Source organism: Diceros bicornis, chromosome 37 (genome assembly GCF_020826845.1).
Source record: "Diceros bicornis minor isolate mBicDic1 chromosome 37, mDicBic1.mat.cur, whole genome shotgun sequence".
Taxonomy (NCBI): domain Eukaryota; kingdom Metazoa; phylum Chordata; class Mammalia; order Perissodactyla; family Rhinocerotidae; genus Diceros; species Diceros bicornis.
In genome coordinates, this window is record NC_080776.1 from 27,532,334 (window position 1) to 27,545,699 (window position 13,366).

General features: G+C 66.4%; 1 protein-coding gene across 1 annotated transcript; it reads left to right on the forward strand.

The window, feature by feature from the left end:
• Positions 1-804: 804 nt before the first annotated feature.
• Positions 805-12,731, forward strand: RNPEPL1 (arginyl aminopeptidase like 1). The gene is made up of 11 exons (XM_058533336.1): positions 805-1,443; positions 6,505-6,645; positions 7,273-7,424; positions 7,955-8,071; positions 8,242-8,477; positions 8,772-8,885; positions 9,289-9,401; positions 9,754-9,862; positions 10,745-10,975; positions 11,050-11,192; positions 11,717-12,731. The coding sequence occupies exons 1-11, from the start codon at positions 913-915 to the stop codon at positions 12,002-12,004; spliced, it is 2,175 nt and encodes a 724-aa protein (XP_058389319.1). The 5' UTR covers positions 805-912; the 3' UTR covers positions 12,005-12,731.
• The last annotated feature ends 635 nt before the right edge of the window (positions 12,732-13,366 follow it).

Consider the following 13,366-nt stretch of genomic DNA (forward strand, 5'->3'; position numbering starts at 1 on the left):
GTTGAGTTCCAGACACTACACTTCCCGGCTTCCTGGAAGCAGAGACCGCACGGAGAGGCAGCCTTGCCCCAGGTGTCCTAGCCGCCAATGCCCCAGGAACCTGACCCGCAGCATCCCTGAGGGAGCGGCCATCCGGCCTCCTGAGGTCTCCCGGCGCAGGTCGGGTAGGGTAGGAAGCGCACAGAGCTGGAAAGGCCGCTCAACGCCCCGGTCCCCGCCACAAAACGCCCCCCGGGTCTCCGGCCTCCAGCGAACAGTACCCCCGGCTCACCGTCTTCCCGCGCACAGCGCCCCCAGTTTCCCAGTCTCCCCACGCATAGCGCCCCCACCCCCCGCACAACGCCCCGGCCCCCCGTCCCGCCCCGCGCACAGCGCCCCCGACCCCGCGTGCAGCGCCCCGGCTTCCCGCGCAGAGAGCTCGGGTCTTGCCGCGCACAGCGTCCCCAGCTCCACGTCCCGCCCCGCGCACAGCGCACCCGAATCTCCGCGTCCCGACCCCGCGCACAGCGCCCCAGACTCCCTGGGCACAGAGCCCGGGGCTCCCCGCGCCCCGGCCCGGCGCACGGGGAGCCCCAGGCCCCGCCAGCGCCGCCGACTCCCCAGGCTCCTCGCGCCCTGGCCCGGCACACAGAGCGCCCTGCCCCAGGCCCAGTATCCCCGGCTCCCCACGCCCCGGCCCCGCGCACAGAGCCCCCGGCTCCCCGGGCTTCCCGCGCACAGCGCCCCCGGCGGCGGCCGAGCGGAGCCCGAGCGGGGCGGCGCACGGCGCGGGGCCGGGCCGGGCGGCTCCCGGCGCGACTTCCTGTTGTGCCCGCGCCCCACGGCCGCCGCCGCCGCCGCCCGGCGCCCCTCGCCCGTTCCCCGCGGCCCGGCGCGGCCGCCGCCCATGGATTTCACCTAGCGGGGGCGGCCATGGCGGCGCAGTGCTGCTGCCGCAAGGCGCCCGGCGCCGAGGCCGCGCCCGCCCGTCCGCCGCCCGAGCCGCCGCCCGCCCTGGACGTGGCCTCGGCCTCCAGCGCGCAGCTCTTCCGCCTCCGCCACCTGCAGCTGGGCCTGGAGCTGCGGCCCGAAGCGCGCGAGCTGGCCGGCTGCCTGGTGCTCGAGCTGTGCGCGCTACGGCCCGCGCCCCGCGCGCTCGTGCTCGACGCGCACCCGGCCCTGCGCCTGCACTCGGCCGCCTTCCGCCGCGCCCCCGCCGCCGCCGCCGCCGAGCCGCCCTGCGCCTTCGCCTTCGCCACCCCGGGGCCCGGACCCGCGCTGCCGCCCCCTCTGCCCTCCTTCCCCGAGGCCCCCGGCGCCGAGCCTGCCTGCTGCCCGCTGGCCTTCAGGGTGGACCCGTTCACCGACTACGGCTCCTCGCTCACCGTCACGCTGCCGTCCGAGCTGCAGGCGCACCAGCCGTTCCAGGTCATCCTGCGCTACACCTCTACCGACGCCCCAGCCGTGAGTCCCGCCGAAATGGGCGCTGGGGCGGTGGGTTGGTCCGCGGGGTCTCCTGGCGGCCTGTCCCCGCGCTGCCAGGTTAGGGGGCGTTGCTATGGGCTCTGCTCTGGGGGTTGGCGACGTGGCCTGGGCACCTGCAGAGAGGGTGGGGCTGCCTTGGCCCTGGAGGGGCCCTGGCCTGTCACCTGGCTCTTCCTCATCTGGCCCTGGAGCACTGTCCAGGTGCCCTCAGTGATTCCCAGTTAGTGCCTGGGTAGCCGTTAGGACACGGGACAGCATGCCACCAAGGGAGAGCACTCCTTCAGGTGTGCAGGGATCAGCACTGCCTGGGGACAAGAGCAGCTTCTGGTGGGTACATGCCAAGACATACATCTACTGGAGCCTGGCACTGAGGGGTGGGCCGAGGGGTGTCAGATGTGGAAGGGCCTCCTTGTGACCTGGGCTTTCAGGGGATTTACGGGTACCAGGTCTGTTCTCTGGAGGTGGCATGGAGGAACAGACCTGCCAGAGCAGGAGGCAGAAAGAGCCAAATGGCTCTGATGCTTTGGGTCCCCTGGGAGACTACTGGTGGGATGTTGCAGCTGGTTGGCCACACGTCCCCAACACAGACACACATGTGGGCTCTGCTGGGCTTTGGGCACAGAGCACCCACTGCCCCACAGGCTCTGCCAGAAAGGCGTAGTAGCTCAGGTTGGGCGCTGTGGCTATAGCCCCCCTCCACCATGGTAGGGATTTCAGAATGGAGCACGGCTTTTCATTTCTGCAGCATGAGGGTTTCCTCTGTCCCCATGTGGACAGCACACATGTCACACACACACACACACACACACACGCATGCAGCTCTGGGAGGCCCTGGGAGGTTCCATCTGTCACTGCCTGTGCCATGCAAATGGACGGGGTGATGCACCGGTGGTGTAGAGGCATCAGGCTAGAAGCCACCAAGATGACATGTGGGCGGGAAGAGCCCAGACCAGACACACACCTGCGGTCTCCTGCATGTTTCTCCCTTCCTGAGCTCCTGCAGGTGTGCTGGCCTCTGGCCTGCTGGGTTGGCCCCTGCTGCCTGCTGGAGTAGTCCAGGACTCTGACAAGTGGCAGATATGCTTCCCAGCACGACAGTGGGAATGGAGGGATGTGGTCCTCCCCGATCTTGATCTGTGAACTTGGAGCCCACGTTTCTGGTCCTCCCAAGACCACAGCCAGCAGAGTTATGGGACCAGGACCCTCAACAGGCGCCTGGGGATGGGGCCAGGCTAGCAAGAGTGGCCATTGTCCCTGGGCTTTCCATGGCCTACTAGGGGCTCTTGGGTGCTTTGGGCAGGGAGGGGCAGCATGGTCTCCACAGATTGTGTGGCTCTGGGGCTGGTGGGCTGGGGGACAAGGGGCCTGGGCCTGCGAGCTGGACTACTTGCGGAGGCAGAGTGTTTGACATCTGATCCAGGGCGCCCACCTCTTTTGGTCCTGTTCCAGGGCTCAGGCTGGAGTCCCTAAGGCTGTCCCTGTGCTGGAATCCCTAAGCTCCCTGGGTGGCCCTGCCAGTGGACCCCCGCACCTGCAGAGGCAGTTGGGGGGTGCTGCAGACTCTGGGGCCCATGCCCCTTGTACCCCACTCCTGAACCCCACTCACCCCACCCAGCAAGAACAGCTTCCTTCCTGCCCTGCAGTGTCTGGAGTCCTTAGACCCGCTCCTTCGCCAGCCCGTCAGCACCTGTGCCTCTGCTCTCTGCACCCTGTGCCCCCTGACAGGAGTCAGGGGCCCCCCCGCCCCGGAGCGGGGCCCTGCCAGCCTGGGAGTCCGCTCCAGCCCCTCACGCCCAGGGAGGGCTGTGGACCCCATTGGTCTCTGTGAGGCTAAGGGGCAAGCAGTGCCAGTGGGCCCTTTCTGGCTGGGCTGAGAAGTGGACATGGGCAGTGGGGAGAGGAGGCCTGAGCTGGGCAAAGCCTGAGGAGGGCCACAGAGGAGGGGAGGGGCCAGTAGGAGGCTGCGGTGGGGGAGCAAGTGCGAGAGGGGAAGGTGGGGTTGATCAAGGTTTGGGGGACCATGGGGGCCTGTCTCAGAGTGGGCCAAGGATGGCCTGCAGCAGGACCCACTGTGGGGAGTCTCCTTAATACAGATTCCTGGCTTCCAGTCCCAGGAGGCTCTGGGACAGGAGCCAGGAGTCTGCATTTTTGAACAGGCTCCCCAGACAGGTCTTCTCAACACCTGGGGCAGCCCCAGGGGTCAGCAGAAAAGGAAAATATCTTTTGCAGCCTCCCCGTGGTGAGGAGACAGAAACGTAGCAGCCAAAAGGAAGGTTGGAAGAAGTCTGTAAACAGTGGCAGGGGTCTGACCGAGTCTGCAGGAATGGGATAGGCAGCCCTGCCGGGTCTGGGGATCCACTTGGGCCTGGGGTCTGCAGGGGAAGCAGCCCCACCTGGGTCTGGGGTCTGCGGGGGAGGCAGCCCCACTGGGTCTGGGGTCTGCGGGGGGACAGCCCATCCTCAGTCTAGAGTCTTTGAGGAAGGCAGCTCCTCCTGGATCTGGAGTCTGCGGAAGAGAAGCTCCACTTGGGCCTGGGATCTGCAGGGGAGACAGCCCCTCCTAGGTTTGGGATCTGCAGGGGAGGCAGCCCCTCCTGGGTGTGGGGTTTTTGGAGAAGGCATCTCCTCCTGGGTCTGCGGAGCAGACAGCCCCTCCTGGGTCCAGGGTCTACAGAGAAGGCAGCCCTGCTGAATCTGGGGTCTGCTGGGGAGGCAGCCCCTCCTGGGTCTGGGGTCTGCAGGGAAGGCAGCCCCTCCTGGATCTGGGGTCTACGGGGGAGACAGCGCCTCCTGAGACTGGTGTCTTTGGGGAAGGCAGCCCCTCCTGGGTCTGGGGTCTGCGGGGGAGACAGCCCCTCCTGGGTCTGGGGTCTGCAGGGAAGGCAGCCCCTCCTGGGTCTGGGGTCTGCAGGGAAGGCAGCCCCGCTGGGTCTGGGGTCTGCAGGGAAGGCAGCCCCTCCTGGGTCTGGGGTCTGCAGGGGAGACAGCGCCTCCTGAGACTGGTGTCTTTGGGGAAGGCAGCCCCTCCTGGGTCTGGGGTGTGCGGGGGAGACAGCCCCTCCTGGGTCTGGGGTCTGCAGGGAAGGCAGCCTCTCCTGGGTCTTGGGTCTGGGGTCTGCGGGGAAGGCAGCCCTGCTGGATCTGGGGTCTGTGGGGAAGGCAGCCCCTCCTGGGTCTGGGGTCTGTGGGGGAGACAGCCCCTCCTGGGTCTGGGGTCTGCGGGGAAGGCAGCCCTGCTGGATCTGGGGTCTGCAGGGAAGGCAGCCCTTCCTGGGTCTGGGGTCTGTGGGGAAGGCAGCCCCGCTGGGTCTGGGGTCCATTGCCTCTGTGATTTCAGCATGGAACAGCCCTAGTGGGGAGCAGCCTTGGTGGCTGTCATCTGTGGATTCCACAGACCTGTCACTTGCTGGGGTGGGGGAGAATCCTTCATAATAGCCCTGGGAGGACCCGTGTGCACTTGAGCATTGAAGTGGATGAGGAATAATCCAGTTTGCTTCAGTGACTCTGTTGTCCTGGCAGAGGGAGGGTGGGGAGAGCAGATTCAGGACCCTGCTGCGGTTGGGGAGCCCCCTCCCAGACTCTGTGCTGACCTTACCAGAGACTCCAGAATGCTTAGGCAGAAGATGACAAGGGGTGTGTTGAAATGGCAGTCGGCCAGGTGGCAGGCACAGCCCTGGGCAGAGCTAGTGGCTGTGGTGGGCAGAGGGGCATGGGGGGAGGGGCTCCCCAGTGGGGCTAGGGCTTGGCCTCAGCCTTTGTGGGTGAGGAAGGCCTCGAAGGCTGCAGTGTTGGGGGGAGGTTGGCCGAGCGGGTAGTGGTGTCCGGCAGGCGTGGAAGCGGGCAGGTGGGCACCAGCTGCCCGGGAGCATGCCCATTCCCTGCCCCCATGGCCACCCCTCAGGGCTACCAGCATGCAGAGGGTAGGTGGCTTCCAGGTGGGGACCGTTTCCTTGCCCAGAAGCCCTGAAGGGCATCCTCCCCACTCCTCTTCCCAGCCCACGTCGGCCCCCGATGGCTGCCCTTCCTGAGGACACGCGTGGGAGCCAGGTGACATGGGGAGGTCGCCGTCGGTCCTGCAGATGAGCAGGGCTGCTAGCAGTGCTGCCTCAGCTCTGGCTCTGCCATGGGGGTAGCCATGCTTGCAGCCACCGAGGGGTCTGTCCACAGTGGTCTAGGCACGGGCCCCAGCAGCCCTCGCTATGGCCACTTCTGTCCTATCCATCCTCTCCAAGTGCCTGGCCTCTGCTCACTGCCCGCAGTGCCCTGGGCCAGAGTCCATCTCCCCATGGGGGTCCCTCCCGGTGAGGCTGACCTCATTCCCAGAGGTGGCCCCAGGCCGGGTGTGCTGGCTCCCCTCCAGTTGGGGGGGTCTCCAGGAAGCTCTGGTTTTCCCATAGTGGCATGTCCTGGCTCCCTTTCCTGGCTGAGACCCAATGTACCACCAGCCTGTGAGAATTTGGACTCGGGTGTTCTGACTGTGCTGACTGTGCCTTGGTTTCCCCTTGGAAGCTGGGATGAGGAGCACAGGCTGGGAGACTCCCTGGACTGGCTGGATGCATGGCCTCCTGCCTGGAGGGAGGGCTGGCCCTGGGGACGGAGTGCAGGCCACGCTCTGGGTCAGCTGCCCTGCCTGGGTGCCTGGGGTGGAGAAGCGGCTGTTGGCCCTGGATGAGCCCAATCAGGCCATACCCTCCCGGACCCTCACTCCCTTGCTCTCCAGCTGCTGCCTCCCGAGGCTCTGGGCCCAGAAACCTGAGCAGAACAGCAGGTTTGGGACCACTTACTAAGGCCTTGTCTCCTCCAGGAAACCTGCCCAGCCTTCAGGAAGCGAGGCATGGCTGGCAGGGGTGTCCTGGCGTCCCCATGTGGCACTCTCTGTGTGACAGGACCCCTCCAGGTGCCCTCACCTCGCTGGGGAGATGAGGGCTATTGGCCAGCAGCTCTGCGCCCCAAAAGGCCTGGCCCACTGTGGCAGGGAGTGTGTCACTGCCCCGAGTCCCGTGGCCATCTGCTGATGCCCTGCCCGCCGCCTGCCTGCAGATCTGGTGGCTGGACCCCGAGCTGACCTATGGCAGCGCCAAGCCCTTCGTCTTCACCCAGGGCCACTCGGTCTGCAACCGGTCCTTCTTCCCCTGCTTCGACACCCCTGCCGTCAAGTGCACCTACTCGGCCGTCGTCAAGGTCAGCGTCCACCCGCCTGGCCCTCGTCCTCACTCTTACCTGCCTGGGCCAAGCCCCAGCGGCCACTGGGACCACCGTCCTAGAAGCAGCCCACCCTCCTCACAGTATGGGAGGGGCCACCTGACCCCCTGAAAACAGGGAGACTCCAGCAGAGATGCCAGACCCCTGGTGCTGGGGCTCCTGGGCCTGAGTGCAGCAGCTCTCCCTCCACCGACTGGGCAGGAGGTTTGCAGACCAGGAGACTGGGGTTTCCAGTGTAGCATGGGGGTTCTCTGATGGGGATGAGAGATTCGCTGACAGGCACGGGGCTCCCTGACCCAGGTTGTGGGTTGCCCTGTCGGGGATGTGGGCTTCCCTATTGTGGCTGTGTGGCTCCCTGACCCAAGTTGTGGAGTTCCCATTGGGACATGGGGTACCCTGAAGGGCACGGGGTTCCCTGATCTGGGTTGTGGGGTGCCCTGTTGGGAACGTGAGGTTTCTTGATGGGGTTCCCCATCAAGGACATGAGGTTCCGTGACCTGGCTTGTGGGGTGTCCTGTTGGGGGACATGGGGTGCCCTGACAGGGGCATGGGGTTCCCCATCAAGGACCCGGGGTGCCCTGACGGGTGGGGCTTCCTCGCATGCAGGCCCCGTTGGGGGTGCAGGTGCTGATGAGCGCCACGCAGAGCACGTACGTGGAGGAGGAGGGCGTCTACCGCTTCCACATGGAGCACCCCGTGCCCGCCTACCTCGTGGCCCTCGTGGCCGGGGACCTCCAGCCAGCAGACATTGGGCCTAGGTAGGGCCACTGCCTCTTGCTTCCTGTAGCCGCTGCTGCTGTCCAGGCCCCAGGCCTCGGAGAGGTCCTGCTGTGGGCTGGGTGTGCAGCCTGTGTCCATGGCTGCCCTGCCGAGGACCCTCACCCATGGGCCAGCCCTGCCCCCTGCCTTATTGCCATGGCCCGGGGCCATCCCTGCCAGGCTTTCCTCATCACACATGCCTTCAGCCCCAGCTCCCGACCTCCCCAGCCCTCCCCAGCCTGTTCTGCGGGGCCACACTGCAGCCTGAGGTGCCCTCAAGCCTGCTCAGGTTCCTTCAACCAGAGACAGAAGGAACCAAGTGGCCCCTCAGCATGTGGCTCGGCCCCTGACATGGGAAGGGCCTGCATGGTGGCCATTGAGTGAGGCGGGGCAACAGGCAGCAGGCTGGGCAGTCAGCCAGGCTGGACGAGGGGTGGGTGGTATTTGAGCCCAGAAGCGGAGAGAAGGCCTGGTAGGGTGAGGGGATGGGGGCCAGTTGGCTTCGGCTCACTCTCTCTCCCTGTGACAGGAGCCGCGTGTGGGCCGAGCCGTGCCTCCTGCCCACGGCCACCAGCAAGCTGTCGGGCGCGGTGGAGCAGTGGCTGAGTGCGGCTGAGCGGCTGTACGGGCCGTACATGTGGGGCAGGTATGTCCTGGAGCACCTGGGAGCCCTGGCTGGCTGCAAGAGGGGTCAGAGGGGAAGTCCTTGTTCTCCGGAGGAGCTCAGCACAGGGGGGCCCCTTCTGACCTCCTGGGGTGAAAGTGATGCTCACCGCCCAGGCCCCCAGCCCACTCATGGTCACCTTCCCGGGACAGGTACGACATCGTCTTCCTGCCCCCGTCCTTCCCCATCGTGGCCATGGAGAACCCCTGCCTCACCTTCATCATCTCTTCCATCCTGGAGAGTGATGAGTTCCTGGTCATTGATGTCATCCATGAGGTGGCCCACAGCTGGTTCGGCAATGCCGTCACCAATGCCACGTGGGAGGAGATGTGGCTGAGCGAGGGCCTGGCCACCTACGCCCAGCGCCGCATCACCACTGAGACCTATGGTACTGCCCGCAGCCAGCCCGGGGCAGGGGATGGGCAGTGGGAGTGCTGCCATAGCCTCGTGCAGGCTGATGCCACCAGGGCCATCCTGGGCACTGTGCGAGGGGCTGAGAGCCTGGCCCGGCCCCCAGGGTGCAGTCTCCCTGCCCATGCACGAGTCCAGCCGGGTGGCCTTGAGTCAGCTCCACAAGGCTCAGGGCAGGGAGTAGCCAGAGCAGCAGCCTTGCACCTGCCCTGGGTGCTCAGGCCTGCCCCCTGCCCCCTCCCGCCTCCTCTGCCTCCCTGCCCCCATGCAGGTGCTGCCTTCACCTGTCTGGAGACAGCCTTCCGCCTGGACGCCCTGCACAGGCAGATGAAGCTTCTCGGAGAGGACAGCCCGGTCAGCAAGCTGCAGGTCAAGCTGGAGCCAGGTACCCACTCCTGCCAGGACCCGCTCTGGGCCCTGCAGACATCGCCCCGCAGGGCCTACTTGCCCGCCCTGTCCTCTGTCCCCCACCATGGCTGGGTCCCTGCAACGGCCAGGCCAGGCCAGGCGCCCCCAACCCCAGGAAGGCCTTCCCTAGGTTCCCGCAGCCTGCCATCACCTCTTCCAGGCTCTGAGCACCCATCGTCGTGGTGTGTGGGCCCTCGGTCTCCCCCCACGCCCTTCGGGCAGGGCCAGCCCCCTCACTGCACTCACAGAGTTTGTGGACAGGTGAGGGACAGCGGCCCTCGGCCCCTCCTGCTCTGCAACCTGACCACGATGGCGCCCCCGCCCCACAGGACACAGGAGGGTCGGGGCACCGCCCAGAGCTAGGAGTGTTCTCCTTGCAGGAGTGAATCCCAGCCACCTCATGAACCTGTTCACCTACGAGAAGGGCTACTGCTTCGTGTACTACCTGTCCCAGCTGTGTGGGGACCCCCAGCGCTTTGACGACTTCCTCCGAGTGAGTAGCCCCTCCCTGGGACAGCCCCTCCTCAGCTGCTTCTCTCCTGGGGGTGGGGATGGAGTCGGTGGGGGCCTGTGAGCAGGGCTGGGACCTGGCCTGCCTTTCTTTCTGGGCAGGGCCTGGGGCGCTGCCTCCTCCCGCTCCCACCCTCCCAGTTTCGGCCCCTCAGCAGGGCCCCTTGTGGCAGCAGTGGGTGCCACTGTGCCCACCATAGGCCCTGCACACCCATCCGTGCAGACCCCTTGGTGCGGGGCCCTTTCGGGCCCAGCTGCATGGTGCATGCCCCAGGTCTTGTTGGGGTTGGTGCGCCCCGCCCCCAGCCTGGCTAGCCCTGCCCCCGCCCCTGCAGGCCTATGTGGAGAAGTACAAGTTCACCAGCGTGGTGGCCCAGGACCTGCTGGACTCCTTCCTGAGCTTCTTCCCAGAGCTGAAGGAGCAAAGCGTGGACTGCCGGGCAGGTGAGGCCTACCACCGTCCTTCCTTCAGCCAACACTTGGTGGACAGTGTGGGCCTCAGGCCGGGACACCGTGGGAGCAGAGAGGAGGGCGTGCTTCCCAGCCTGATGGGACCTGGGGGCCTTCTTAGAGGAGGTGGTGCTCAGGCCGAGCCAACTTAACTAGGCAGTCCCTAGGAAGAGGGCCACAGAAACAGTGTGTGCAAAGGGCCTGAGGCAGGATCGGCAAGGTGGAGGGAGATTTGCCTCAGAACTGGCTGAAGCACCTGGCTTGCTTGTGCTATGCCAATGACAGCGTCCCTGGGGATCTGAGGGCTTGGAGGCCAAAGAAGAGACTGGAGGGGTCTGATGACTAGGGAGGGGCCAAGATTTGCTGGTGGGCAGGGAGGCGTGGCTGGGCCTGGTGGCCCTGTGTTTTGGAAGGTTTAGTGAGTGCATCAAGGGTTTTGGGGGGTGAGGGATGGGCCAAACCTGCCCCCACAGCTGCCTAGCGCCAGGGTTTTAAGCAGGAATGTCATTTTACCAGCATGTTGCTGCTCCCCTCATGTTTCAGAGCCCCCCCGCCCGGCGCCAGCACTGAGGTTGGGTTTAAAGTGCCTCATTGCCCTGTGCCCAGGAGAGGCGTGGAGGAGGGTGGGGATCCCTCAGTCACCAACTCGAGCCTTCTGGCCTCCCTGTGCCCCTTCACAGAAGCCGCTCTGGTGGCTTGAAGTGGCAGGTGCTGGACAGACCCCGGCCTCCCTGAACCCCCCTGCTCTGGGGACTCCCGGCCCTCGAACAGTCACACCTGGGGACAGCTTTGGGGTCTGCAGTCTCCAGGGCAGGCCTGCTCGGGTGGCCCCTCCCCAGCCTGGGCGGGGCCCCTAGGATCAAGTCTCCCCTGCAGGGCTGGAATTCGAGCGCTGGCTCAATGCCACGGGCCCACCGCTGGCCGAGCCGGACCTGTCTCAGGGATCCAGCCTGACCCGGCCTGTGGAGGCCCTCTTCCAGCTGTGGACCGCAGAGCCCCTGGACCAGGCGGCCGCCTCTGCTAGCACCATCGACATCTCCAAGTGGAGGACCTTCCAGACGGCACTCTTCCTGGACCGGCTCCTGGATGGGTCCCCGCTGCCCCAGGGTGGGTCCTACGGCTGCCTGGGTGGCTGGGGAGCGGTGTGCCGGCCTGGCCCTGACCTTTCCATGGCCCTGCAGAGGTGGTGATGAGCCTGTCCAAGTGCTACTCCTCCCTGCTGGACTCGATGAACGCAGAGATCCGCATCCGCTGGCTGCAGATCGTGGTCCGAAACGACTACTACCCTGACCTCCACAGAGTCCGGCGCTTTCTTGAAAGCCAGGTGCGGCCACCTGCCTGTGGCCCTGCCCCTCCCCGCCTCCAGCGCCCCACCCAACCCTCCAGTCTGGCCACTCAGGCTGGGTGTCTCGGAGCATGGGGCAGGGAAGACGTGTTGTCTGGGTTGGCAGTGGGAGTGTGCACCAGCTGGGAAGAGCCCAGACCACGCCAGTCCTCAGGGAGGCCGTGTCCAGAGCGGACAAGCTGGGAACAGAGTCCAGAGGTCTAGGCCCACTGGGGGCATTTGGGCTCCTGGCCTGGACACTGCAGGTGTCTGAGCTCCTCAGAGGCCCAAGGGTCCCAGGCCTTCAGGGGCCCCGGCCTCCCTGTTCCACACACCTGTCCCGTCAGCGGCCCCCTGGCCCAGGCTCCCCAGAAACGAGGCCTCTGCAGAAGGCCTGTAGTGTTGGGGGATGAGAGGCTGCCGAGGCCCTCCCTGTGGCTGTGTGAGTGCAGGCCAGGGTCAGCGGGGTGGCGGGAGGGACCAGAGAGCACCAGCATGACAGCGCGTCCCTCCCGACCCCGCAGATGTCCCGCATGTACACCATCCCGCTCTACGAGGACCTCTGCACTGGCGCACTCAAGTCCTTCGCCCTGGAGGTCTTCTACCAGACGCAGGGCCGGCTGCACCCCAACCTGCGCAGGACCATCCAGCAGATCCTGTCCCAGGGCCTGGGCCCTGGCGCCGAGCCCAGCGTGGAGCAGGGCAGCGCCGGAGCAGACTCGGAGGCGGACACGGACACGCCGGCCCTGCTGCTCGGGGATGAGGCCCCTAGCAGCACCATCTCTCTCAGGGACGTCAACGTGTCTGCCTAGCCCTGACCTCCCAGACACCACGATTGTGCCTTCTGTGGCCCGGGCCCGCCATGACTGCCTCGGCTCTGGCCGTGAGCTCCGCCCGGGCCCACGCGCCCCCCTGCAGGTTCTCCCGGGGACCTCCTCGTGGCCAGCCGGGGCCGGTGGCCCTGGTCCTCCCAGCTCTCTTGCACTGCAGGCTCTGGAGCGGCCAGCACACGCCACGCCCTCCCGTCTCAACACTGACTGCCGGGCGCTGCCCCTGGGGTGACGGCCCTGCAGTCCCACGGCGACCGCCACACTGTGCCTTATGTCTGCTGGGAGGCTGGGGCCTTGCTATCCCCACAGCATGCCTCCTCCCCACGGAGCCCTGCACCCCGCCCGGGGTGGGCAGCCTTGGTGGCCCCTGGCAGAGAAGCAAGGACACAGACATGCCCTCAGTGTGGGGACAGGGGACACTGGGGAGAGGGTGGACACACCTGGGGAGGGGCCCCCGGAAAGCCTTAGCCCCTCAGGGAACATGGGGTCCCAGGCCCCAGGAGGAATGGGACAGGACAGTCTGTCTGGTGGCTGCCCGGGGCCAGTGCAGCAATACCCCGCAGGGAAGGGGCAGGTGGCGCTGGTGCTCTTTGTAGGCCCACCATGCTGGGAGAGGCCTGGGGACCCCGGCGGTCAGAGCTGGGCCACCCAGGGACGGCTGCGACGGGATCACCGTGATTGTCCCATTAAACCTCCACTCTGCAAACGACCTCCCGGCCTGTTTGTCCTGACCGTGTCCTCTGCATCCACCCGGCTGCCCTGGGGTGGGGGCCAGGAGCTGGCCACAGCCCCATCCCCTGACATGCAGGCCTCTGGCCGCTCGCAGGGGAATACTGGATGGGGCCAAAGGGTCTTCCTCTACTCCAGCCACTCCTGGCAATCCTGGCTCTGCCCTGCAGCCCCGGGAGTTTGAGGACCAGCAGCAGGCTGTCCCTGCCCCCCCGTAGCCCCCTGGCCAGGCCTCTGGGGCCCACCCTGGACCCTCAAACATGCAAGCAAAGGAGGCCACTTCTCAGCACCCTTGCTCTGGGCCTTTCTCAGCAGGTAGCCCATCCCAAACTGGAGCAGAGGTGAGGGGCGGGCGAGTTTGGTCTTGGGTGATGGAGGTTGAGGGGCTGTGGACATCTGCGAGCACAGGTGCAGGAGAGGCTGTGGCTACAGGGGCGCTCAGAAGAGGGAGTGAGGCCAGGGACTTCACTTGGGCTGTCACCATGAAGGATGGCTAAGCTGTGGGCAGTGGGAGTGATGCAGCCACTGAGTTTACAAAGGGCAGCATCCGGGCTCAGCGCCTCATGTCGCCCACGGGCTCAGGCCACAGGGCAGCACCACCATTGTTATGGGTCA